General features: G+C 44.5%; 2 protein-coding genes across 2 annotated transcripts; both read right to left on the reverse strand.

Moving 5' to 3' along the window:
- Positions 1 to 6,046: 6,046 nt before the first annotated feature.
- On the reverse strand, positions 6,047 to 9,122 carry LOC115175073 (enhancer of rudimentary homolog). The gene is made up of 4 exons (XM_029734240.1): positions 8,946 to 9,122; positions 8,346 to 8,433; positions 7,775 to 7,895; positions 6,047 to 7,030 (listed from the first exon to the last, which is right to left on the reverse strand). The coding sequence occupies exons 1-4, from the start codon at positions 8,946 to 8,948 to the stop codon at positions 6,928 to 6,930; spliced, it is 315 nt and encodes a 104-aa protein (XP_029590100.1). The 5' UTR covers positions 8,949 to 9,122; the 3' UTR covers positions 6,047 to 6,927.
- Positions 9,123 to 11,270: 2,148 nt separating this feature from the next.
- Positions 11,271 to 25,857, reverse strand: LOC115175075 (papilin). The gene is made up of 13 exons (XM_029734244.1): positions 25,728 to 25,857; positions 25,576 to 25,637; positions 20,802 to 20,911; positions 20,490 to 20,550; positions 20,302 to 20,404; positions 20,060 to 20,190; positions 19,554 to 19,862; positions 15,877 to 16,053; positions 15,497 to 15,647; positions 15,328 to 15,399; positions 13,266 to 13,413; positions 12,114 to 12,192; positions 11,271 to 11,739 (listed from the first exon to the last, which is right to left on the reverse strand). The coding sequence occupies exons 2-13, from the start codon at positions 25,630 to 25,632 to the stop codon at positions 11,446 to 11,448; spliced, it is 1,692 nt and encodes a 563-aa protein (XP_029590104.1). The 5' UTR covers positions 25,633 to 25,637; positions 25,728 to 25,857; the 3' UTR covers positions 11,271 to 11,445.
- Between the last annotated feature and the right edge of the window lie 1,025 nt (positions 25,858 to 26,882).

Raw genomic sequence — 26,882 nt, forward strand, 5'->3', positions numbered from 1 at the left:
GAAAGCAGGTAAGGAAGTTAGGAAAGGAAGCTAGGAAAGAGGAAAAGATAGGGAGTTAGAAAATGGAGTGAGGAAAGCGAGAAAGGAATCTAGGAAAGAAAATGAGTAAAGTAAAGGAAGCTAGGAAAGAGAGCTCGGTAAGGAAAGGAGATAAGGAAATAGAGATAGTGGAATAAGAAGTAGGGATGGAAAGGAAGTTTTTTTTTACACTGTTGCTACTCGCTGTTCATTATCTATGCATATTCGCTTTACCCCTACCTACATGTACATATTACCTCAATTACCTCAACTAACCTGTACCCCCGCACATTGACTCGGTACCTCTAATATAGTAACCTCGTTATTGTTATTTTATTGTTACTTTTTTTTACATTAGTTTATTTAGTAAATATTTTCTCAACTCTATTTTCTTAAAAATGCATTTTTGGTTAAGGGCTTGTAAGTAAACATTTCACGGAAAGGTTTACACCTGTTGTATTCAGCGCATGTGACAAATCAAATTTGATTTGATTTGATTTGGAAAAGAAAGGGAGCTAGGAAATGAGGTTGGAAAGGGAGCGAGGAAAGGAGAAAAGGAATCTAAGAAAGAAAATGAGGAGTTTACATGTATGTGGTAGGAATTAACCATGTCCAGTAGATGGCAAATTTTCTCATAGAAAATTGATGCAACAATTTCCTGCTATGATGCGATCACATTTAATTGTCTTGTATCTGTAAAAACAGCTGGACATAATGATGTCACACCTAAAAAACATATTTTTTAAATGCTTAAAACTAGAATGTCAAATAAAAATGAAGTGGTTGAAGTGTTTCCATTTTGTCAAATTGCACATTGGTATCTGTTTCATTTCTCAGGTAGCATGAAAAGCCAGCATGGATAGAATGCAAGAATTTACTAATATTTGCCATATTCTAGTAATTTTCATGTGTCAAATTTCTGCCCTGCTAGAGCTACCCCGGTCTGTAAGTGCTGTTATTGTGAAGTGGAAACGTCTAGGAGCAACAACAGCTCAGCCACGAAGTGGTAGGCCACACAAGCTCACAGAACAGGACCGGCAAGTGATGAGGCTGCGTGGCGCTTAACAATCCTCTGTCCTCGGTTGAAACACTCACTACCGAGTTCCAAACTGTCTCTGGAAGCAACATCAGCACAAGAACTGTTTGTCGGGAGCTTCATGAAATGGGTTTCCATGGCCAAGCAGCTGCACACAAGCCTAAGATCACCAAACACAATGCCAGGCGTCGGCTGGAGTGGTGTAAAACTCACCGCCATTGTTCTCATGACCAGTGGAAACGTGTTCTCTGGAGTGATCAATCACGCTTCACCATCTGGCAGTCCGACAGACTAATCTGGGTTTGGCGATTGCCAGGAGAACACTACCTGCCCCAATGCATAGTGACAACTGTAAAGTTTGGTGGATGAGGAATAATGGTCTGGGGCTGTTTTTCATGGTTCGGGCTAGGTCCCTACAGCATACAACAACATTCTAGACGATTCTGTGCTTCCAACTTTGTGGCAACAGTTTAGGGAAGGCCCTTTCCTGTTTCAGAATGACAATGCCCCCGTGCACAAAGCAAGGTCCATTCAGAAATGGTTTGTTGTAATCTGTGTGGAAGAACTTGACTGACCTGCACAGAGACCTGAACGCCGACTGCGTGCCAGGCCTATTCGCCCAACCTCATTAATGCTCTTGTGGCTGAATGGAAGCAAGTCGCCGCAGCAATATTCCAACATTTAGTGGAAAGCCTTCCCAGAAGAGTGAAGGCTGTTATAGCAGCAAAGTGGGGACCAACTCCATATTAATGCCCATGATTTTGGAATGAGATGTTAGACGAGCACGTGTCCACATACTTTTGGCCATGTAGTTGTATGTATGTATGTTGTATCTACATAGGCCTTATTATATGGGCTAACCAACTCATTTTCAGCATTTCTTCAGTTAGTAGCAAAGTAGGCTACAGCCTCATGATAAGCCAATGCCAACCTAATAGTTTCTTAAGAAGAATTTATACATAGGCCTACCTGTAGGTACTCTCTCCAGGGTGTCATCCTCCTCGTCGTCTACGGACGCCTCTCCCTCAGGGCAATTGTCATCACCTATGTGGAGATTGAGAATCACAACATTATTGCAAGGTACCTTGCTGAAGTCCTGTAGCCTAACGTAACATTACTTACCAGCACGTGAGCTGTTTATGTTGGTGTGCATTGAAACAACAGGTCTTTGTCCTAGGATTTCATTCTTTCCGATAGGAAGAGGAACATGCTTTTACCTCCAGGACCACATCGAGGAAGCTTTCTTTTTTCACTCAGGTAGCGCTGTTTCAAGGCCTTCCACTTGGATCTTAAGATGTGCCAGGCTTTGTTATAGCCCTTACTCTGCATGTCTTATTTACAGTAATTGTTCAAACAATGAGGCGTTTCTTTGGCGTTTCCCATCTTAAATACTTTTGAATCAAACCAAAAAACTCTTTGGTCTCTTCCTCCGTCCACTTGAATCTTTGTGTACTCGGCAGGGTTTGAATGGCGCTGGAGGGTATAGCAGCTGTTTTACAGGCTCCTGACCAATTGTGTTATTTTGTGTGTTAACTTCCTTAGTGCATAATGCTTCCGCCATCGTTTCTTATGATAGAAAAGAGCTTCTTGGACATCAGAACAGCAATAACTAACATCGATTAGGATGAGGATTTTTACTTCAATGAGTCCGAGTCGAAAGACATACTGCTCATTCCGGACCAGGCCCAAATCCCTGAGACTCGGAAAAAGGAAGAGGCCGGAGTGCGGGATACCTAACAAGACTACATTTCCGGAAAAGGGGCCGCAGATCGGGCAGCCTTCTGAGAATCCGGAGGCGAGCAAGTATACTCCCACTGACATCCGTTCTTCTTGCTAACGTGCAATCATTGGAAAATAAAAATGATGACCTACAATTAAGATTATCCTGCCAACGGGACATTAAAAACTGTAACATCTTATGTTTCACCGAGAAGTGGCTGAACGAAGACAGACAATATAGAGCTAGCGGGATTTTCCATGCACCGGCAAAACAGAGACGCTACCTCTGGTAAGACGAGGGGTGGAGGGGTGTGGCTATTTGTCAATAACAGCTGGTGGGCAATGTCTAATATTAAAGAAGTCTCGAGGTATTGCTCGCCTGAGGTAGAGTACCTTATGATAAGCTGTAGACCACACTATCTACCAAGAGAGCTCTCATCTGTATTATTCGTAGCCGTCTAGTTACCACCACAGAACGAAGCTGGCACTAAGACCGCTCTCAACCAACTCTATAAGGCCATAAGCAAAGAAGAAAATGCTCACCCAAAAGCGGTGGTCCTAGTGGCCAGGGACTTTAATGCAGGCAAACTTAAATCAGTTTTACAAACATTTTACCAGCATGTCACATGTGCAACCAGGGGGAAAAAAAATCCTAGACCACCTTTACTCCACATGCAGAGATGTATACAAAGCTCTCCCTCGCCCCCATTTGGCAAATCTGACCATATTTCTATCCTTCTGATTCCTGCTTACAAGCAAAAACTAAAGCAGGAAGTACCAGTGACTCGCTCAGGACGGAAGTGGTCAGATGACGCGGATGCTACACTACAGGACTGTTTTGCTAGCACAGACTGGAATATGTTTCGGGATTCATCCAATGGCATTGAGGAGTACACCACCTCAGTCATCGGCTTCATCAATAAGTGCATCGATGATGTCGTCCCCACAGTGACTGTACGTACATTTCCCAACCAGAAGCCATGGATTACAGGCAACATCAGCATCGAGCTAAAGGCTAGAGCTGCCGCTTTCAAGGAGTGAGAGACTAATCCGGACGCTTATAAGAAATACCGCTATGTCCTCAGACAAACCATCAAACAAGCAAAGCGTCAATACAGGATTAAGATTGAATCCTACTACACCGGCTCTGACGCTCGTCAGATGCGGCAGGACTTGAAAACTATTATGGACTACAAAGGGAAACCTAGACGCGAGCTGTCCAGTGACGCGAGCCTACCAGACTAGCTGAATGCCTTTTATGCTCGCTTCGAGGCAAGCAACACTGAAGCATGCACGAGAGCACCAGCTGTTCTGGATGACCGTGTGATAACGCTCTCGGTTGCTGATGTGAACAAAACCTTTAAACAGGTCAACATTCACAATGCCGCTGGGCCAGACGGATTACCAGGATGTGTACTCAAAGCATGCGCGGACCAACTGTCAAGTGTCTTCACTAACATTTTCAACCTTTCCCTGACCGAGTCTGTAATACCTACATGTTTCAAGCAGACCACCACAATCCCTGTGCCCAAGGAAGCGAAGGTAACCTGCCTAAATGATTACCGCCCTGTGGTACTCACATCGGTAGCCATGAAGTGCTTTGAAAGGCTGGTCATGGCTCACATCAACAGCATCCTCCCGGACACCCTAGACCCACTCCAATTCGCATACCGCCCCAACAGATCCACAGATGACGCAATCTCAATCACACTCCACACTGACCTTTCTCACCTGGACAAAAGGAACACCTATGTGAGAATGCTGTTCATTGACTACATACAGCTCAGCGTTCAACACCATAGTGCCCACAAAGCTCATCACTAAGCTAAGGACTCTGGGACTAAACACCTCCCTCTGCAACTGGATCCTGGACTTCCTGACGGGCCTCCCCCAGGTGGTAAGAGTAGGCAACAACACATCTGCCACGCTGATCCTTAACAATGGGGCGCCTCAAGGATGTGTACTTAGTCCCCTCCTGTATTCCCTGTTCACCCATGACTGCATGGCCAAACATGACACCAACACCATCATTAAGTTTGCTGACAACACAACAGTGGTAGGCCTGATCACCGACAACGATGAGACGGCCTATAGGGAGGAGGTCAGAGAACTGGCAGTGTGGTGCCAGGGCAACAACCTCTCCCTCAATGTCAACAAAACAAAGGAGCTTATTGTGGACTACAGGAAACAGAGGGCCGAGCACACCCCCCATCTTCATAGGCCGCGTTTTTGTTGTTGCACTGTCTCTACCCACACATGCATATATACGCTACACACATATGCTGCTGCCTAGTCACTTTTACCCCTACCTACATGTACACCTGCACATTGACTTGGTACCAGTACCTTGTAGATAACAATAACAAGGCTATTTTGTTTTACTATTTCTTTTTATTAGCACATCTTTCTCACTTTTTAACTCAGCATTGTTAGCTCATAAGTAAGCATTTCACAGTAAAGTCAACACCTACTGTATTCGGTGCATGTGACAAATACATTTAATTTGTTGCTGTCCTGAAAGCATACGCTATAATAGAATGAATGAAATGCGGACTGGTGATTTATAGTTACGTGATGATATTACGTGCCCCGCGTACCTTCAAAATGAGTCAGCATTAATCACTTATTCGAAAATCACTGTTTGTCATTTGTTCGCAATAAAGTTTTACCTAAAATATAAATCCACCACTGTTGAAAGGATAAAAACTTTCATTTTTAGAAAATGTCTCTATATTCCATTTCACATCACATTTGCGACATTGCTTTTGTTGAATAAACCTGGGTCAATGGAAACCTGCCTAGTGACAGGCTAGTTTTAGTGGCAGGCTTCTGTGGGTCTGCAGCTGGGTGCATATCGAGCAGCCCGCCACATTTTAAAGCAACAGTACACAGGTTTCAAAACGTAAGACAAGAAGAGCCTCTCAGCATCACTTGGTGCAAAATATGAAGATATATGCAGCTAATGATAAGGAATCATAATCATACTACACATGCACAGCAAGAGGAAAATATTAAATTATTTGGAAGAATCTTTTCAGATTCAGGTCTCCCTAGAGAATGTCATGTTTCATCCTCTGGTAATTTACCAAATGTTTCTAAAGAATTCAATCAATTTGTGAATCTTCATTACACCGAAGATGAGCTATATATATTTACGTAAAGATTTGCCTCTTCTGCTCGGCTTGTTCTCATCTTCTCAGTATAAAAGCATAGATGCAGTCTGTACCATAAGTAGTATATTGATATGCTTTCAGTAAAAAAAGACACTCCAAATCAAATCTGAAAACAATAGTTCATTTCCTGTATTCAGAGAAAATAACAAATGAACATGAAATCAGATGTCAGGCAAATACATTTACAAAAACAGACAGGTTTAAAATGAGAATGATAGTGAGAGGTGCAAATATGGAACTTAATCTACTGACACTAACATCACCCTAAATCAAACATCAACATTTTCATTTCATTTTTTTAATGAACAAATCACACCCTTAGTGGCATGTTACAATTCAATTCTCCCTTAAAATGTATAAAAACAAAGCAAAAAGTCACTCATATCCCTCTTCCTTGAACAGAAAGGAGAACATTTGCTGAAAGAAAAACAGTACTTAAATAGTTGTCCTGTTTTTAGCTCGTTTTTCTTCTGTTCAATAGACCCATCTTCACCAAGCAACTAGCCCCTCCCACAAATAGACCCAAACAAATCACAGGCTTGTCTCCCGTCACCCCACCCCATAGATCACTGTCCCGTCACCCCTCCCCCAGATCAGTCCCTGTTCAAATACCTTCAATATAGTTGTTTTCTCCCTTCCTTGGAGTACTCACTGATCTGATTGGATTGGCGAAAGCAATAGGTTGATAACCTTGCTCTCATCTATCCAATCACTTCTAGATCTGTGATTCTCAAGGAAGGGAGGCTGCACTTTGTTCTGTGTGTACTCGAACAGGGCCACTGTCCCCCTCCCTTTATACAGCCCAGTAATAACCCAGACCAATAAAACCAAGGCCCACCCCTACAGCCATCTGATGAAGTTGCCCCCATGCACTGTTCGAGAATCAGGGTTTTTACCTCCTAGTGGTTTGGTTTCTGATCGTGGTAGAGCAAACTGACCCTAGATCTGTGCAATGGGGGCAACCTCTTGGCTACCCTGCCTTTACTTCCCAGCTTGTTGAGCCTGACGCCGCAGGAGCACATAAATCTTCTCCTTGATCCAGTCTTTGTTGTACGGCTGGTACGTCTGAGTGTCCGCCCGGTACCTGAATGAAGAGCAGGAGGTTAGTATTCATTAGCCACCAAACAGAATAAAAACAGACAAACCAGGAGGAAATACATTAACGTTTCCAACAAGAAACTCTTTTTCAAATCATTTTTTAAATGTAACCTTTATTTAACTAGGCAAGTCAGTTAAGAATTTGTTCTTATTTACAATGACGGCCTACTAGGGAACAGTGGGTTAACTGTCTTGTTCAGGGGCAGAACGACAGATTTTTACTCTGGGATTCAATCGAGCAACCTTTGGGTTACTGGCCCAACGCTCTAACCACTAGGCTACCTGCTACCCCCAAATAAGACCCAGGAGAAACATGTCATGAACATAAGATTGTTCTCCCACGACATTAAGCCTTGTGCTCAATTGGTACAGATAGGCTATTTGATCCCAGGAAATAATTCTACCAGACCTAATTAGAAGGCAATTCTTAGTCGCATTCCAAAATGGAACCCTAGTCCCCTAAAACCTTGGCAGAGCTGTGAAATGCCAGGATAGACCAGGGTGGTATTCACTAGGAATGGAAGCAAACGAGCCAAAACGGTGAGGGACTACCTGAACTTGTCAAATAAGACATTTTTGTTGTTGTTTTTTCTCCTGTTGCAAAACATTTCGCTACAGTGTCAACTAACAAATACAACCATGCAGTATAATAATAGCACCTCTGGAATGCAAGGTGGATTTATTGCTTAACCATTGGGCTCTAACGGCGAGGTTGTACAGTACTACTTACACTAGACAGCTGAGGTCCGCCAAGTCATCAATGAAGTCAAACAGCTGGCTGATGTCATAGGTGATGGAGGGACTGTTGGGATTCATCCTCTTCAGGTGCTCTTCGTACATTTTACACACACCTGGATCAGGAGGGACACAGGTTGATACGGTGATACATAGAACGAGGCTACATCATGTGAAAATACTTCTGAGTTCAGGACAAAAACACACTGTGCTGACCAACAGTTAAAAGCAGAAAGTCGCCATGTAGAATCGTCTGGATATTATAACAGAAAGTGACGGCCAATGTTCTGGTCAGAGGCAATAGGATGGCCAACCGCTTATTTTAACCATTCGTTGGCACAGTGTGTTCTTCAAGTAGGGCCTACACCTGGGTAGTGTTCAGTAGGGCACACCGTAGCAAAACGTTTTGAAACTAAACATGAAAATCTGTCTTCTTATTGGACATTCGGGTAGTAGCCTATACTCCATTAAAAAAATAAAAGGGGGGGGAGTGTTTTATCCCTACTGGGAACAACCACTTCAGAGACCCAAACAGCACCACTCGGTTTCTGTAGACTGATTCTCACCTTCCATGCATTCGTTGACTGACTCGTAGTCGGCATATGTTCGCCCCTCTGGTCTCTTAGTTGGCTGGACAAGCAGAATTGTGTGCGACTGTAAAGAAGAGAAAAACACAGTCGGTTTTTAACATATGTAAGTGTGTATTTGGCCTATACTGTAACAACCAAAACACACCGACCATGACGTTGTCTTCCACAATTGCATTGGGTAAATATTGTTACACACTTTGCCACTGCTCAAATTGTATTTTATTATACAGACAAAGTTACAATTTATCCAATAAGAATTGAGCAGATGGAATTTGTTCTGACGAACCTCATAACAGTTCCTAACGAATCAGCTTTGTTTACTGTCTCGATAACGCAGAGACTTGTTGTTATTGTATGATACGCATCAACATCCGCGAAGCTTGATAACATTAGCGTAAATGACTGCATTTTGCTTATTAGGCAAATGTGTATCTAGCTAGTAATGTTGCGAGTTCCTGCCAGAGCCCTGTGTCTCGGGCTAGCCACAGTTTTAGCTAGCTAGCTCAGCAAGAGTCGAATGATTGGATAATGTAGTTCAGATTGTTTTTGCTCTTCGTACAGTGCAATCACACTTACCATGTTTGTGCTGGAGTCCGATTATACTTTTAAAGCTAGACTTACAGATTCAGCGTTTAAATGGCTGTTATATTGCTCTGTTAGCGCCGTGAAATGCAGCTGTATGGATAGAAATTACGAGAAAGGAAGTAGGGATGGTTCGTTCGGGAACGGCTCTTTTCAACGGATATTTTTTGCTGAACGTCGGGAACCGAATCGCGGTGGTGAAAGAGCCGTACGTTTGGCTCCCTTGCTTGCTTGCATACTGCTACGATTGCTTTTGGAGCACAAAAATACTTTTTCTAAAGAGAGAAAATCCTCACTGCAGAAACAATAAATAGTGGCGAGAGTGCGTCAATCTGGTCCACGCAGATTTCTTCAGTGAGTAAAAAAAATTATATATATACTAATTTGCTCGGGTACAAATGTATTTGAACGCACAACCTTTTGCTTTACATTGGAGATTTGCTATGTTGTCATGGTTCTAGGTCGATTTTTAAGCATTTTGAACGAAGAGCCGTTTGGGAGCCAAATGAGCCAGCTCTTTCACGGGAAAGGAGCCAAGTTGGCTGGCTCACCGAAAAGTCTGCGAATGGCCATCACTAGAAAGTGGAGAAAATGTCTATCTATTTCAAAGTAAAAGAACCTATTCAAAATAAAAGTCTCCATTAACTACGTGATATATATACTGCAAAAATAAATAAAGAGAACACTAAAATAACACATTCTAGATCTGAATGAATGAAATAATCTTATTAAATACTTTTTTTCTTTGCATAGTTGAATGTGCTGACAACAAAATCACACACAAATAATCAATGGAAATCCAATTTATCAACCCATGGAGGTCTGGATTTGGAATCACACTCAAAATTAAAGTGGCAAACCACACTACAGGCTGATCCAACTTTGATGTAATGTCCTTAAAACAAGTCAAAATTAGGCTCAGTAGTGTGTGTGGCCTCCACGTGCCTGTATGACCTCCCTACAACGTCTGGGCATGCTCCTGATGAGGTGGCGGATGGTCTCCTGAGGGATCTCCTCCCAGACCTGGACTAAAGCATCTGCCAACTCCTGGACAGTCTGTGGTGCAATGTGGCATTGGTGGATGGAGCGAGACATGATGTCCCAGATGTGCTCAATTGGATTCAGGTCTGGGGAACGGGCGGGCCAGTCCATAGCATCAATGCCTTCCTCTTGCAGGAACTGCTGACACACTCCAGCCACATGAGATCTAGCATTGTCTTGCATTAGGAGGAACCCAGGGCCAACCGCACCAGCATATGGTCTCACAAGGGGTCTGAGGATCTCATCTCGGTACCTAATGGCAGTCAGGCTACCTCTGGCGAGCACATGGAGGGCTGTGCGGCCCCCCAAAGAAATGCCACCCCACACCATGACTGACCCACCGCCAAACCGGTCATGCTGGAGGATGTTGCAGGCAGCAGAACGTTCTCCACGGCGTCTCCAGACTCTGTCACGTCTGTCACGTGCTCAGCGTGAACCTGCTTTCATCTGTGAAGAGCACAGGGCGCCAGTGGCGAATTTGCCAATCTTGGTGTTCTCTGGCAAATGCCAAACGTCCTGCACGGTGTTGGGCTGTAAGCACAACCCCCACCTGTGGACGTCGGGCCCTCATACCACCCTCATGGAGTCTGTTTCTGACCGTTTGAGCAGACACATGCACATTTGTGGCCTGCTGGAGGTCATTTTGCAGGGCTCTGGCAGTGCTCCTCCTGCTCCTCCTTGCACAAAGGCGGAGGTAGCAGTCCTGCTGCTGGGTTGTTGCCCTCCTACGGCCTCCTCCACGTCTCCTGATGTACTGGCCTGTCTCCTGGTAGCGCCTCCATGCTCTGGACACTACGCTGACAGAGACAGCTCGCATTGATGTGCCATCCTGAATGAGCTGCGCTACCTGAGCCACTTGTGTGGGTTGTAGACTCCGTCTCATGCTACCACTAGAGTGAAAGCACCGCCAGCATTCAAAAGTGACCAAAACATCAGACAGGAAGCATAGGAACTGAGAAGTGGTCTGTGGTCCCCACCTGCAGAACCACTCCTTTATTGGGGGTGTCTTGCTAATTGCCTATAATTTCCACCTGTTGTCTATTCCATTTGCACAACAGCATGTGAAATTTATTGTCAATCAGTGTTGCTTCCTAAGTGGACAGTTTGATTTCACAGAAGTGTGATTGACTTGGAGTTACATTGTGTTGTTTAAGTGTTCCCTTTATTTATTTGAGCAGTGTATATAACGCCAGTGATAAACTGGGGCCACTCTTCAAGTGTAAAAAGTTAATAAAAATATATTATGACACAAGAAGAAGGATAACATGCTACAACAGATTTGTTCAGTTCAGTTTATTGATACCAACAATGACAGAAAGCACAGAGAAATGGTGCAGGTCAGATCTTGGAAGACATTTGTTCACAGATGAAGTAATTTATGGAATTGCTTCATATCTTTCCTTTCCTCTGTATGGTGTGTGTGTATGACTGAAACACATTCATCCTGTGTCTCTTAAGACCGGGCGCGGTATGCCCTCGCCCTCACGCCCACCCTTACTCTCATGCCAGACCGTGCAGGTGGGGATGCCTGTCGTGGTGTCACGACGGCGCCGCCACACTCCCTCTGGCAAACGTCCCTGGACACAAAGTTGTTGGCATTGCCATGGCAACCGCCATACCAGAACTGGGTGCAGCTGCCAGTGGCTGAGTTGTAGTGGAAGCGGGATGTCCAGTTGGCACAGGGTCCATCGTCACGTGACAGGGAGCACATATGGCCGGACTGAGCATAAGCTGGGGCAGAGTGGTCCTGCAGAGAGAGAGAGAGAGAAAGTCAGACACACGCACACACAGAGAGACATACATACATACATACATACATACATACATACATACATACATACATACATACATACATACAGAAAGAAAGACAGGCAGACAGGCAAACAGGTGGTATAGTAAGACATATATATATTTAACCTTTATTTAACTAGGCAAGTCAATTTAAGAACAAATTCTTATTTACAATAACGGCCTACACCGGCCAAACCCATGACGACGCTGGGCCCATTGTGCGCCGCCCTATGGGACTCCCAATCAAGGCCGGTTGTGATACAGCCTGGATTCGAACCAGGGTGTCTGTAGTGATGCCACTCTGGTATAATGGGTGGTAGCAGCTCTTACCGCAGGTGGGTGGTAGTCAGCACATCCTGCCCTTCCATGACCCTGAGCAGGAGTCACCCCATCCAGACAGCAGCCGTACCTGACAACCAGACACACACACAGGTAAGATATAGAAAACAAACCAACAGGTCGCTGGTATGGACAGGCACACACAAAAACAGGTGAGACAGAAACACGGACGGCATCCATATAGGCCAGGGCTGCCCAACCCTCTTCCTGGAGATCTACTGTCCTGTAGGTTTTCGGTCCAACCCTAATTTAGCGAATCTGATTCAGCTAGTTAAGGTCTTGTTGAGCAGCTAATTAGTAGAATCAGGTTTGTTAAATTAGGGTTGGACTGAAAACCAACAGACATTTTACATTTACATTTTAGTCATTTAGCAGACGCTCTTATCCAGAGCGACTTACAGTAGTGAATGCATACATTTCATTTCGTGCATTTATTTATTATATATATATATATTTTTTTCTTTGTACTGGCCCCCCGTGGGAATCGAACCCACAACCCTGGCGTTGCAAACACCATGCTCTACCAACTGAGCCACAGGGAAGACCTGTATGGTAGATCTCCAGGATGAGGGTTGGACTGAAAACCAACAGGATGGTAGATCTCCAGGAAGAGGGTTGGACTGAAAACCAACAGGATGGTAGATCTCCAGGAAGAGGGTTGGACTGAAAACCAACAGGATGGTAGATCTCCAGGATGAGGGTTGGACTGAAAACCAACAGGATGGTAGATCTCCAGGAAGAGGGTTGGACTGAAAACCAACAGGATGGTAGATCTCCAGGATGAGGGTTGGACTGAAAACCAACAGGATGGTAGATCTCCAGGAAGAGGGTTGGACTGAAAACCAACAGGATGGTAGATCTCCAGGATGAGGGTTGGACTGAAAACCAACAGGATGGTAGATCTCCAGGAAGAGGGTTGGACTGAAAACCAACATGATGGTAGATCTCCAGGATGAGGGTTGGGCAGCCCTGATATAGGCCATTGAGTTAAAAGTCACTAGTTGGACTGCAAGTAACATACATTTTTGTCACAATCAACCTCTTTGTGCCATGTGTGTGCGCAACACAACGCTATCTCTATCTGAACGTTATGTAATGTTCTGTAACCGTTCTGCGCCGTACTGAACAGAACCAATGTCTTACCGGGTGCGTTCACAGTCATCTGTGGGACAGCCCTCTCCCCTATGCCCACCAGCGGAAGTGTGACCATCCGGGCAGCAGCCATAGTATGACTGGGCACAGTGGGGACCAACCACGGTGGTGGAGTAAGGGTCATACACTGTGTTAGTGGCTAAAGAGAGCAAACACACATAAGGTCACATGTTTACATAATGTATACAAATAGCTTATCCTTAATGAGAGTAGCTTACCAAGACAAACTTCCAAAAGGACTAATTCAAGGTAAAAAGGAGTTGGAGCACTCCACAAAGAAAGGCAGAGATTTTTTTTTTTTTTTTCACTCTGAGGAAGACGTTAGCTTGACGTTGAAACATCAGTCGTCTGTTCGCATCCTGTACAATGGATTAAAGTGAGCAAAAATAAATAAATCTCTGCCTTTTCTTTCTGGAGTGCAACAACTCCTTTTCACCTCAAATTAGCCCTTTTGGAAGTTTTTCTTGGTAAGCCATTCTCATGATTTTTGTCATTGTTGTTGAACACCTTTCCTTTCCTTTGTTTGGTGAGGTACGAAGGCCCACCTGAACTCTATATTATACTTAAAGTAAACACCCACCCGGATAAAAATGAGCATGTAAGAATATGTAGAACTGAGTGTGTTTATTTTTTTAGCTAGACAGTATATTTAGTAGTGGTAGGTATGTTTAGCTAGACAGTATATTTAGTAGTGGTAGGTATGTTTAGCTAGACAGTATATTTAGTAGTGGTAGGTATGTTTAGCTAGACAGTATATTTAGTAGTGGTAGGTATGTTTAGCTAGACAGTATATTTAGTAGTGGTAGGTATGTTTAGCTAGACAGTATATTTAGTAGTGGTGGGTATGTTTAGCTAGACAGTATATTTAGTAGTGGTAGGTATGTTTAGCTAGACAGTATATTTAGTAGTGTTAGGTATGTTTAGCTAGACAGTATATTTAGTAGTGGTAGGTATGTTTAGCTAGACAGTATATTTAGTAGTGGTAGGTATGTTTAGCTAGACAGTATATTTAGTAGTGGTAGGTATGTTTAGCTAGACAGTATATTTAGTAGTGGTAGGTATGTTTAGCTAGACAGTATATTTAGTAGTGGTAGGTATGTTTAGCTAGACAGTATATTTAGTAGTGGTAGGTATGTTTAGCTAGACAGTATATTTAGTAGTGGTAGGTATGTTTAGCTAGACAGTATATTTTTAGATATAGGCCTACCAGTTTGGCAAATGGAACGTGTGATGTATATATGTAGCTACGATTTTATGATGGATTACAACACTGCCTAGACCACTCAAATTCAACTCTGGACCTCAAAGCTAGTTCCTGGACTGATTCAGACCTGGGATACCAGGTGGGTGCAATTAGTTATCAGGTAGAAGACAAAACCAGCAGGATCTGGACCTCGTAGGGTCAGAGTTGAATGCCTTTGGTCTAGACAGGGAGGACTGGGACATACAGTATGTACCATAAGAGAAGTGTGTTTTAGCACCACCACCACAGGAGGTTGGTGTCACCTTAATTTGGGAGGACGGGCTCATGTTAATGGCTGGAGCGGAATAGGTGGAATGGTATGAAATATATTAAACCTATGGTTTTCCAAGTGTTTGATGCCATTCCATTTGTGCCATTCCAGACCTTATTATGAGCAGACCCTCCCCTCAGCAGCATCCACTTACCACCACCAATCAACTTACACCACTGTGCACACACCCCTCGTTACTATGACAACTAGCATAGCTATGTCAGCAAACTGCTGTCTGAACATGCACAAATCCCATTTGATCACTTGTAACTTGCTGATTGGACAATCTATAGGCCAAAACAGATTTGAAAAACAGAACTGATTGGAGCATTAAGGCTTGCAGGGTAAACAAGGCTTCAGAGAAGTGTGTTTTAACCTGAGGATAGATAGTCTCATAGTCAACTGTGATTTGTTGGAGTGAGAAATTAGTGATAAATAAACGGTAAGCTATTTCTGTCTCTACTTTAATTATCCCAAGACAGTATACGAACATTGGTGATTATAATTTCACACACAAACTGATACACACACACACGTACCTGAAGGGTTATAAGGCACAAATCCTCTCAGAGTTCTGTCATGTCCTCTTGGGTCATGGACACTTGGTACACCTATACAGAGAGGGACAAGGATGAACAGAGAAACACACACACACACATACACACACACACACACACACACACACACACACACAGGGATTGGACTCACTCTGGGCTTCATGGCAGGCCTGGGTGTTACAGTGCTCCACAGTGGGGGGTCTGGGATGGGGGGAACATCTGTCCTCCCCATGTGGGTTCTGTTCTATGTCCATACACACCACCCTTCTCTCACGCACCCCTCCACCACACTTCTTAGAGCACTATAGGGACAAAGAGAGGGAGGGAGAGACAGAGGGAGAGGGCAGTGAGAGAGAGTAGGATGGAAGGATAGAGAGGGAGAGAGTGACACAAAAGTAAGGAAAGATGAGAGGATACATAAGAGTGAACTGTAGTCTGTCAAAAGTATCTCTCTCATTGTTTATGTATGTTATTTAAAGTGTTTTGTAATGTAGGATTTTGACCCAATAAAAAAAAAGGTATCTGTCTCACCAGTCCGAAGTCATTGACGTGCCAGCTGATGTGGGTATGGCAGGCTTGTTTGTGGCAGGCCTGGACTGTGGGTGGGCGTGCCAGACCGCTGCAGGCCTGCTCCGCAAGGTGCTCTCCTCCCGCCCCCACACAGAACACCTCCCTGGTCTGCTGGCCATCACCACAGCTCACTGAGCACTGGACATTGGACATATCAATTAGGGAATTTAGCGGCAAAATAAAATCTGCAATCTGAAAATCATTCTGTGGCGACACAGTAGTTGTTTAGTTCAGTAGTTTACACCTTGCTAGAGAGGTACAGTATAGTGAACATGATTTTGCGTACCGACAGATACATCTTGTTGACAGAGAGGTTTGGGAAACACTCTCCTAATCTACCCTCTGTCTTCATACTGCTAACGTTGACTCTATACTGGCCATACTGGTACCCAGTACCCAGTATTCACCCCACTGTAGCTACCCAGTACCCACCACACTGTAGCTACCCAGTACCCAGTACTCACCATACTGTAGCTACCCAGTACCCAGTACCCACCACTGTAGCTAACCAGTACCCGATACCCAACACACTGTAGCTACCCAGTACCCAGTACCCACCACACTGTAGCTAACCAGTACCCACCACACTGTAGCTAACCAGTACCCGATACCCACCACACTGTAGCTACCCAGTACCCAGTACCCACCACACTGTAGCTACCCAGTACCCAGTACCCACCACACTGTAGCTAACCAGTACCCACCACACTGTAGCTACCCAGTACCCAGTACCCACCACACTGTAGCTACCCAGTACCCACCACACTGTAGCTACCCAGTACCCACCACACTGTAACTACCCAGTACCCACCACACTGTAACTACCCAGTACCCACCACACTGTAACTACCCAGTACTCACCACACTGTAGCTACCCAGTACCCACCACACTGTAGCTACCCAGTACCCACCACACTGTAACTACCCAGTACTCACCACACTGTAGCTACCCAGTACCCAGTACTCACCACACTGTAACTACCCAGTACCCACCACACTGTAGCTACCCAGTACCCACCACACTGTAGCTACCCAGTACCCACCACACTGTAACTACCCAGTACTCACCACACTGTAGCTACCCAGTACCCAGTACTCACCACACTGTAACTACCCAGTACTCACCACACTGTAGCTACCCAGTACCCACCACACTGTAACTACCCAGTACCCAGTACCCACCACACTGTAACTACCCAGTACTCACCACACTGTAGCTACCCAGTACCCAGTACTCACCACACTGTAACTACCCAGTACTCACCACACTAGCTACCCAGTACCCACCACACTGTAACTACCCCAGTACCCACCACACTGTAACTACCCCAGTACCCACCACACTGTAACTACCCAGTACCCACCACACTGTAGCTACCCAGTACCCACCACACTGTAGCTACCCAGTACCCAGTACTCACCACACTGTAGCTACCCAATACCCAGTACTCACCACACTGTAGCTACCCAATACCCAGTACCCACCACACTGTAGCTACCCAGTACCCGATACCCACCACACTGTAGCTACCCAGTACCCAGTACCCACCACACTGTAGCTACCCAGTACTCACCATACTGTAGCTAACCAGTACCCAGTACTCACCACACTGTAGCTACCCAGTACCCAGTATCCACCACACTGTAGCTACCCAGTACCCAGTACTCACCACACTGTAACTACCCAGTACTCACCACACTAGCTACCCAGTACCCACCACACTGTAACTACCCCAGTACCCACCACACTGTAACTACCCAGTACCCACCACACTGTAGCTACCCAGTACCCACCACACTGTAGCTACCCAGTACCCAGTACTCACCACACTGTAGCTACCCAATACCCAGTACTCACCACACTGTAGCTACCCAATACCCAGTACCCACCACACTGTAGCTACCCAGTACCCGATACCCACCACACTGTAGCTACCCAGTACCCAGTACCCACCACACTGTAGCTACCCAGTACTCACCATACTGTAGCTAACCAGTACCCAGTACTCACCACACTGTAGCTACCCAGTACCCAGTATCCACCACACTGTAGCTACCCAGTACCCAGTACTCACCACACTGTAGCTACCCAGTACCCACCACACTGTAGCTACCCAGTACCCACCACACTGTAGCTAACCAGTACCCAGTACTCACCACACTGTAGCTACCCAGTACCCAGTACCCACCACACTGTAGCTACCCAGTACCCAGTACCCACCACACTGTAGCTACCCAGTACCCAGTACTCACCACACTGTAGCTACCCAGTACCCACCACACTGTAGCTAACCAGTACCCAGTACTCACCACACTGTAGCTACCCAGTACCCAGTACCCACCACACTGTAGCTACCCAATACCCAGTACCCACCACACTGTAGCTACCCAATACCCACCACACTGTAGCTACCCAGTACCCAGTATCCAGTACCCAGTACCCACCACACTGTAGCTACCCAATACCCACCACACTGTAGCTACCCAGTACCCACCACACTGTAGCTACCCAATACCCACCACACTGTAGCTACCCAATACCCAGTACCCACCACACTGTAGCTACCCAGTACCCAGTACTCACCACACTGTAGCTACCCAGTACCCACCACACTGTAGCTACCCAATACCCACAACACTGTAGCTACCCAATACCCACCACACTGTAACTACCCAATACCCACAACACTGTAGCTACCCAGTACCCACCACACTGTAGCTACCCAGTACCCACCACACTGTAGCTACCCAATACCCACCACACTGTAGCTACCCAATACCCACCACACTGTAGCTACCCAGTACCCAGTACTCACCACACTGTAGCTACCCAGTACCCACCACACTGTAGCTACCCAATACCCACCACACTGTAACTACCCAATACCCACAACACTGTAGCTACCCAGTACCCACCACACTGTAGCTACCCAGTACCCACCACACTGTAGCTACCCAATACCCACCACACTGTAGCTACCCAATACCCACCACTGTAGCTACCCAATACCCACCACACTGTAGCTACCCAGTACCCACCACACTGTAGCTACCCAATACCCACCACACTGTAGCTACCCAGTACCCACCACACTGTAGCTACCCAGTACCCACCACACTGTAGCTACCCAATACCCACCACACTGTAGCTACCCAATACCCACCACACTGTAACAACCCAATACCCACAACACTGTAGCTACCCAGTACCCACCACACTGTAGCTACCCAGTACCCACCACACTGTAGCTACCCAGTACCCACCACACTGTAGCTACCCAATACCCACCACACTGTAGCTACCCAATACCCACCACACTGTAGCTACCCAATACCCAGTACCCACAACACTGTAGCTACCCAGTACCCACCATACTGTAGCTACCCAGTACCCACCACACTGTAGCTACCCAATACCCACCACACTGTAGCTACCCAGTACCCACCACACTGTAGCTACCCAGTACCCAGTACCCACCACACTGTAGCTACCCAATACCCAGTACCCACCACACTGTAGCTACCCAGTACCCAGTACCCACCACACTGTAGCTACCCAGTACCCACCAGACTGTAGCTACCCAGTACCCACCACACTGTAGCTACCCAGTACCCAGTATCCAGTACCCAGTACCCACCACACTGTAGCTGGACACACTGTACTCGGCACACTGCTGCTGGTTGCAGGCCTGCTGGCTGGCCGGCCTGGGTAGTCCCTGGGAGACGCAGTAAGAGTCGTCCACCACGTGGGGCGCCGTCGAGTCCTGGACCATGCACTGTACACTACGGTGCTGTGTGCCTCCATTGCAGGGGGCTGAGCACTCGGACCAGGCGCTGTATGTGTAGGCGTACGTGAGGGACTCGCGGTGGCGCAAGTTGGCGGCGGGAGCGGGAGGGGCGGGCGACACATCACGGTCCATGCCGAGGATCTCTCCGTTGATCACCGCCTAGATATCAGATAACACAGATTAAGACAATATGAGTGTGTGTGTGTGTGTGTATGTGTGCGTGCGTATGTATGTCTGTGTGTGTATGTGTGTGTGTTTGTCAGTGTGTGTGTCTGTGTGTGTGCGCACGTGCGTGCATGGCATGTTGAATTATTAAATGTGGAATGAAAAGAACGATATAAGGTAAGTGCTAATACCCTACAGATGCCTGCGATACAGATGTCACTGCGGCCCACATAGCAGGGTGTCCCGTCCACCACGGCAGGCCTGTGTCTGTAGAAGAAGTTCTCTCCACGGGGGACGCAGTTCAGCTCACATGGGTTAGACGCTTCACAAGTAAACAACATTAGTCATTCTTCATGTATGTAAAATGAGGATATGGGTAATAATCCACAGTGAAATATTACACTTTATAATTTGCATGTAATTCCCATTGTACCTCCATGGTAAGGCAGCCAGGTGTAGCGTTTGCTCTGGAAGTCCATCCTATTAAACTGGGCACACTGCTCCTCACGGATATCCCTGGAACCCACTGGACATGCCTGCATGGAGCAATTACAGACAATCTCAGTTTGTTGGTGTTTTCATTGGGGGTGGGGTTGTGTGTGTGTGTGTGCATGCGTGTACCTGCGTATTACAGGTGCGGTAAGATTTTGAAGATCCCACGCAGTTGTTTCCTCCGTCTGTCCTGCAAATCAAAGAGGAGAGTCAGAAAGACATACAATCCTCATACACACACACTCTCTCAACTCTCTCTTTCTCGGTCTCTCTCTTTTTTCTCTGTCTTTTTCTTTCTCTGTCTCTCTCTTTTCTCTCTCTCTCTCTTTCTTTCTCTGTCTCTCTCTCTTTTCTCTCTTTTCTCTTTCTTTCTGTCTCTCTCTTTTCTCTCTCTCTCCATCTCTCTCTCTCACACACTCTCTCACATTCACTTTTTTTTACCTTGCCGTGATACATTGCCTGGTCCTCATGGCTACTCCTGTGCCACAGGGGCGGCTGCATGGCCCATAGGTTCCGTATTCTCCCCAGTAGTCATTGCTGGGCGCCGTTAGCTGGAACACAACAGCAGTGAGCACACCAAACACCATAACCCGCCAGTAAACACAGTACTCGGTAAGTATACACCAGAATAGCAAGTGGATAACATCCTATCACCACAAACAATTACATATCATTACACAAACCTTTTACACACCAGTATGGTAATGATATAAAATCCCCACATTCCAGCTGTTTTTGTAAACAAAATATATGACTGTGTGTGCCTGTAATGTGTAATGACATGAGTCGTGTTGTATTATTGCTGTTTTATATACATGTTGGGGTACTATGTAGTAGTATTGGATCATCATATGTATTTACGGTTTGTTTTTGTTTTGTTTGTCTTTCATTGAGGGTACTCACTGAAAATCTGCTTTGTATAATATTGATATATAGGAAGCTCCAACAGTATTGGGAAAGCGACACATGTGTTGTTGCTTTGGCTCTGTACTCCAGCACTTTGGATTTCAGTACAGACTGTCAGCTTTAATTTGAGGATATTTTCATCCATATCGGCTGAACCGTTTAGAAATTACAGCACTTTTTTTACATAGTCCCCTCATTTTAGGGGACCAAAAGTATTGGAAAAAATTCACTTATGTGTATTTATGTATACTGAACAAAGATATAAACCAACATGCAATAATTTCAACGATTTCACTGATTTACACAGTTCATATAAGGAAATCAGTCAACTGAAATAAATTAATTATGCCCTAATCTATGGATTTCACATGACTGGGCAGGGGCACAGCCATGGGTTGTCCTGGCCCAGCCAATCAGAGTTTTTTCCCACAAAAGGGCTTTATTACAGACAGAAATATTCCTCATTTTCATCAGCAGTCCGGGTGGCTGTTCTCAGACGATCCCGTAAGTGAATAAGCCAGATGTGGAGGTCCTGGGCTGGCGTGGTTACAAGTGGTTTGTGGTTGTGAGGCCAGTTGGACGTACTGCCAAATTCTCTAAAACGACGTTGGAGGTTGGACATTCTTGCAGTCAGCTAATTGCAGTCAGCTAATCCCTGAAAACTTGAAACATATGTGGCATTGTGTTGTGTGACAAAACTGCACATTTTATAGTGGTCTTTTATTGTCCCCAGCACAAGGTGCACCTGTGTAATGATCATGCTGTTTAATCAGCTTCTTGATATGCCCCACCTGTCAGGTAGATGGATTATCTTGGCATAGGAGAAATGCTCACTAACAGGGATATAAAAAAAATATTTCTGGGATCTTTTATTTTAGCACATGAAACCAACACTTTATATTTTGCATTTATATTTTTGTTCAGTATAGTAAAATGTTAAGTGTTTGGTCCCTATTCCTTGCACGCAATGACTACATCAAGCTTGTGGTTCTACAAACTTGTTGGATGGATTTGCTGTTTGTTTAGGTTGTTTCAGATTATTTTGTGTCCAATAGAAATTAACGGTAAATAATATATTGTGTCATTTTGGAGTCACTTTTATTGTAAATAAGAACAGAATATGTTTCTAAATACTTCTACATTATTGTGGATGCTACCATGATTACATATTGGCCTTAAATGAATCGAGAATAATGATGAGTGAGAAAGTTACAGAAGCACAAATATCATACCCCAAGACATGCTAACCTCTCACCATCAAATCAAATGAAGTCAAGCTTTATTTATCCATCAACGCAATGTGCTTTACAGGAAAAAAATATTTTAAAAAAACTATGAAAATAAAGCTGAAATATTTACTACACAAAAAACATAAGATAAAATCAAAAGAATGACAAACTGAACAAAAAAGCACCCTGAGGAAAAGCAAATCTAAAAATGTGTTTTAAGATCTATTTTTTAATGTTTCCAGTTTCAGCCCCCCTCAGGTTCTCTGGCAGGCTATTCCAGAGGCTGGGGTCATAATAACTAAAGGTTGCCTCTCCATGCCTCTTGGTCCCCCTCAGGTTCTCTGGCAGGCTATTCCAGAGGCTGGGGTCATAATAACTAAAGAATGCCTCTCCATGCCTATTGGTCCCCCTCAGGTTCTCTGGCAGGCTATTCCAGAGGCTGGGGTCATAATAACTAAAGGCTGTCTCTCCATGCCTCTTGGTCCCCCTCAGGTTCTCTGGCATGTTATTCCAGAGGCTGGGGTCATAATAACTAAATGCTGTCTCTCCATGCCTCTTGGTCCCCCTCAGGTTCTCTGGCATGTTATTCCAGAGGCTGGGGGCATAATAACTAAAGGCTGTCTCTCCATGTCTCTTGGTCCCCCTCAGGTTCTCTGGCAGGCTATTCCAGAGGCTGGGGTCATAATAACTAAAGGCTGCATCTCCATGCCTCTTGGTCCCCCTCAGGTTCTCTGGCAGGCTATTCAAGAGGCTGGGGTCATAATAACTAAAGGCTGCCTCTCCATGCCTCTTGGTCCCCCTCAGGTTCTCTGGCAGGCTATTCCAGAGGCTGGGGGCATAATAACTAAAGCCTGTCTCTCCATGCCTCTTGGTCCCCCTCGGGTTCTCTGGCAGGCTATTCCAGAGGCTGGGGTCATAATAACTAAAGGCTGCCTCTCCATGCCTCTTGGTCCTAGGCTTTGGGATAGTTAAAAGTGCCAGAGGAGCTGAGGGACCTACTGGGTACATAACTTAAAACCATGTCTGACATATTGGGGAGCACAATCCTGGATTGATTTAAAAACCAATAGAATAATCTTAAAATGAATTCTAAAACTCACAGGCAGCCAGTGCAGACTTTAAAACCGGTGGTGTGTGTGCTCAGTCTGGTGTCGGTCACTACCCATGCTGCATCATTCTGTATGTTTTTACAGTTGACAAATTACCTTCTTGGGTAGACCATTACAATAGTCAAGCCTGCTTGTAATAAAAGCATGGATGAGTTTCTCTGTATCAGCCTGAGAGAGAAACGTCCGCACCTTGGCAATGTTCCACAGGTGGTAAAAAGCTATTTTGGTCACATTCCTAATGTGTGATTTGAAATTGAGTTCAGAATCAAAAATAACACCTAGGTTTTTTACTTTTTATTGTCCGTGAATTAAAATGTGCGGCTAGATTCTCTCTCTGTGCTTTGGCTCCAACAAAAAGTACCTTGTCTTGATTTACCTATAGGAAGTTGTGAGCCATCCAAGTATTTGAATCACTAATACAGTCTAATAATTTATCCGTGGAGCTAAAATCCTCTGGTAACACAGAAATGTAAAGTTGTGTATTATCTGCTTAGCAGGGAAAATCAATGCTGTGCTTTCTGATAACGCTGCCAAGGGGTAACACCTATAAACTGAACAGTACCGGACCCAAAATCAAACCTTGTGGAACGCCACGTGACATGTATTTTCACTGAGTTATCTTCAACAAGGGTGACAAAAACTCTTGACCTGTTAAATAGGTCCTAAACCAATTTAGAACTGGACCGGAGAGACCAACCCACCTCTCCAGTCCGTCCAGAAGGACATCATGGTCACCAGTGTCGAATGCAGAACTTAAATCTAAGAGTACAAGGACAGACAGCTGTTTGGCATCTGCGTTGACTCTAAGATCATTTACCACTGCAAATAAGGCTGTTTCTATGCTGTGGTGGGCACAAAACCAGATTGGATTTTATTCTAAATACGGTTGGCACTTAAATAATTTAGCTGTTTGAACACTAATTTCTACAGAATTTTGCTTAAGAATGGAAGGTTGGAGATTGGCTGAAATTTGCTAAGAGCTGAAGAATCTAAATGACTTTTCTTCAGAAAGGGTTTCACCATAGCAGTTTTTAGTGCAGTGGGGAAAGTGCCTGTGAACAGGGACTGATTAACAATAGCTTTCACTTCTTGAGATATGCAATTAAAAACAGTTTTGAAAAGGTGGTGGGGATAGGATCGAGAAGGCAGGTAGAAGACTTAAGTTGTGATATCCCTTTCCTGAGCATGTCTGTGTCAACCAGGGTAAATAAATCCATAGTGCCTTTGTGTGCTAGGTTAGGGGACAGATCACCAAACTTCTCATCAGGTCTTGACTGATACCCAGCCTAATGTTGGTTATCTCTGAAATATGCCGCAAACTCATCACATTTAGATGTGGAGGAAAGTTCACATAGGTCTGCGGGGGTAGGATTTATAAGGCCATCAATGGTCGAGAAGAGCACTCTCGAATTATTCAGATTATTAGTGATCAAGTTAGAAAATGAGCCCGTCTGGCATTTGTAATTGCCTTGTTATATATGCCAAGTTGCTCTCTCAGAATATCATAATAGACCTGTAACTTTTACTTTCTCCACTTCCGCTCTGCCTTTCTGCAATTTCTCTTTGATTAGTTTCCTCACTCATCCAAGGGCCTCTCCGTTTGGCTGTGGCCCTTTTCAACTTGAGCTATGGCATCAACAGTTGACCTTAAATTGCAATAAAAACAATCAACTAAATCACCACGAGAGGAAGGCAGAATAGGTGATGGAGTATTGTTCATACACTCAATAAATCTGTGGCAACTTCAGAGGTAAGATAGCGTTTCTTAATGCGTTCAGTATTACCCTGTGCTATGGGCAACAGGGTAGTAAAAAAATACAAATAATAATAAAATACAATAACAGGAGATGTGAGTATTTTTGAGGTGGGGGGTATGGTATTGGTGAGTCTGTAACTTTCTCACGCATCATTATTCACCTGTATGTTTTTTTTAACCCAAGCAATACATCAAATCAAATAAGTATCACTCACAGAAGATGATGGTACAGCCAGTAACTGCAGGAGAACCAGGACCAGTAGGATGTTCATGTTTACTAGCAGAGATAGGAAAAATACAAAGGTGCCTAAACGTTTGCAAAAATGTCCAAAATACAATAGAATATATGATCATCGTTCAATCGTACCTTTTCAAGATCTCTGTAGTTCAAATCCACTCCTCTTGCTCAGTGTCCCAGAAGGATGTGCACTCGCCCAGGAGACAGGAAAGCGACTGACACTCAGTTATCAGCCCTCTTAACTTCCCAGCTCTCAGAGCTGTTAGCTATAGTACAGGTGTCCGGTTACAATTAACTCCTTGCATGAAATTAACGCCTTTAAAATTCAATTCACTTTGTTCCTTTCAACTTGGATTTCCTTGTTTTTCATATTTTATGTTGTTGCTTTTTATCAGGATACATACCTATTCTGGGGTAAAACTTTTCTTCTGTTCATTCTGGCAAACTATGATATTCAACTCTGTCTGAAGTGACATCCAGGCCAATAATGTGTTGGTAGTACAGTATGTTATTGTGCACAGTATTTGATACATCGACCTTGTTGCACACAGACATTGATATATTGTGAAGCAGGACAGGGCAGAGCAGGACACCATAAGAGCAAACAATAACACAAAATGTACCTTTTATTTTACAGTGAAGAAATTACCTCTGATCATTACACAATAATAACCTAGGAATTACAACACTGAATTACTCTTTCTCTAGGAATCAGTCTATGAAGCACCACTAGGCTAAACAGGTAGTTAGTTACCAGTTATATTCTTTGCAGAAAGTACCCATTATTATTCCACAACCATTCCTATAGTACCAGGTAAGAGGTAAGTATCAGTGGTATCAGTAACGTAGAATAAAGTGAACAATTGGAAGGACAATGAAATGATCCTAGAATTCAGAACGTATATTGTGATGGGGAAACGATAACAAAGGTCTATAGTGTGTAGCTGTGGGCTGATTGTCTCTAGACTTGATTCTGGCTGTTATAATAAATTGTTCTATATATCTGATGATAATGATTGACGACAGAGCTAGTTACCGAAGGACCGAGGACACACTGACGATTCACATGAATGTATACACACATAGGTATTGTATTACACCATTATGTATCAAGTATATACTGTACATGCTGTGTGATTCAGTCTAAGACTGCAACAATCTTCTGCTCTGATGTGGATTGTTGTTCCCTTTTTGCTATTATTAAACCTAATTCATTGTACCAGCTGCCACTCTTTCTTAGAGGCCTGAGTTTTCCTTATTACAAATATACACATCCATAAAAGC

Source organism: Salmo trutta, chromosome 35, assembly GCF_901001165.1.
Source record: "Salmo trutta chromosome 35, fSalTru1.1, whole genome shotgun sequence".
Lineage (NCBI taxonomy): Eukaryota > Metazoa > Chordata > Actinopteri > Salmoniformes > Salmonidae > Salmo > Salmo trutta.

Coding starts and splice junctions, on each gene's coding strand:
- LOC115175075 (XM_029734244.1), bottom strand. CDS start 25,632: ATGAACATCCTACTGGTCCTGGTTCTCCTGCAGTTACTGGCTGTACCA. Junction 13,414..15,327: donor TGTGCCTTATAACCCTTCAG/GTACGTGTGTGT, acceptor TGCTCTCTTTAG/CCACTAACACAGTGTATGAC. Junction 12,193..13,265: donor GATGACTGTGAACGCACCCG/GTAAGACATTGG, acceptor TCTGGTTGTCAG/GTACGGCTGCTGTCTGGATG.
- LOC115175073 (XM_029734240.1), bottom strand. Junction 7,896..8,345: donor AGTCAACGAATGCATGGAAG/GTGAGAATCAGT, acceptor CTCCTGATCCAG/GTGTGTGTAAAATGTACGAA. Junction 7,031..7,774: donor GCGGACCTCAGCTGTCTAGT/GTAAGTAGTACT, acceptor CTCTTCATTCAG/GTACCGGGCGGACACTCAGA.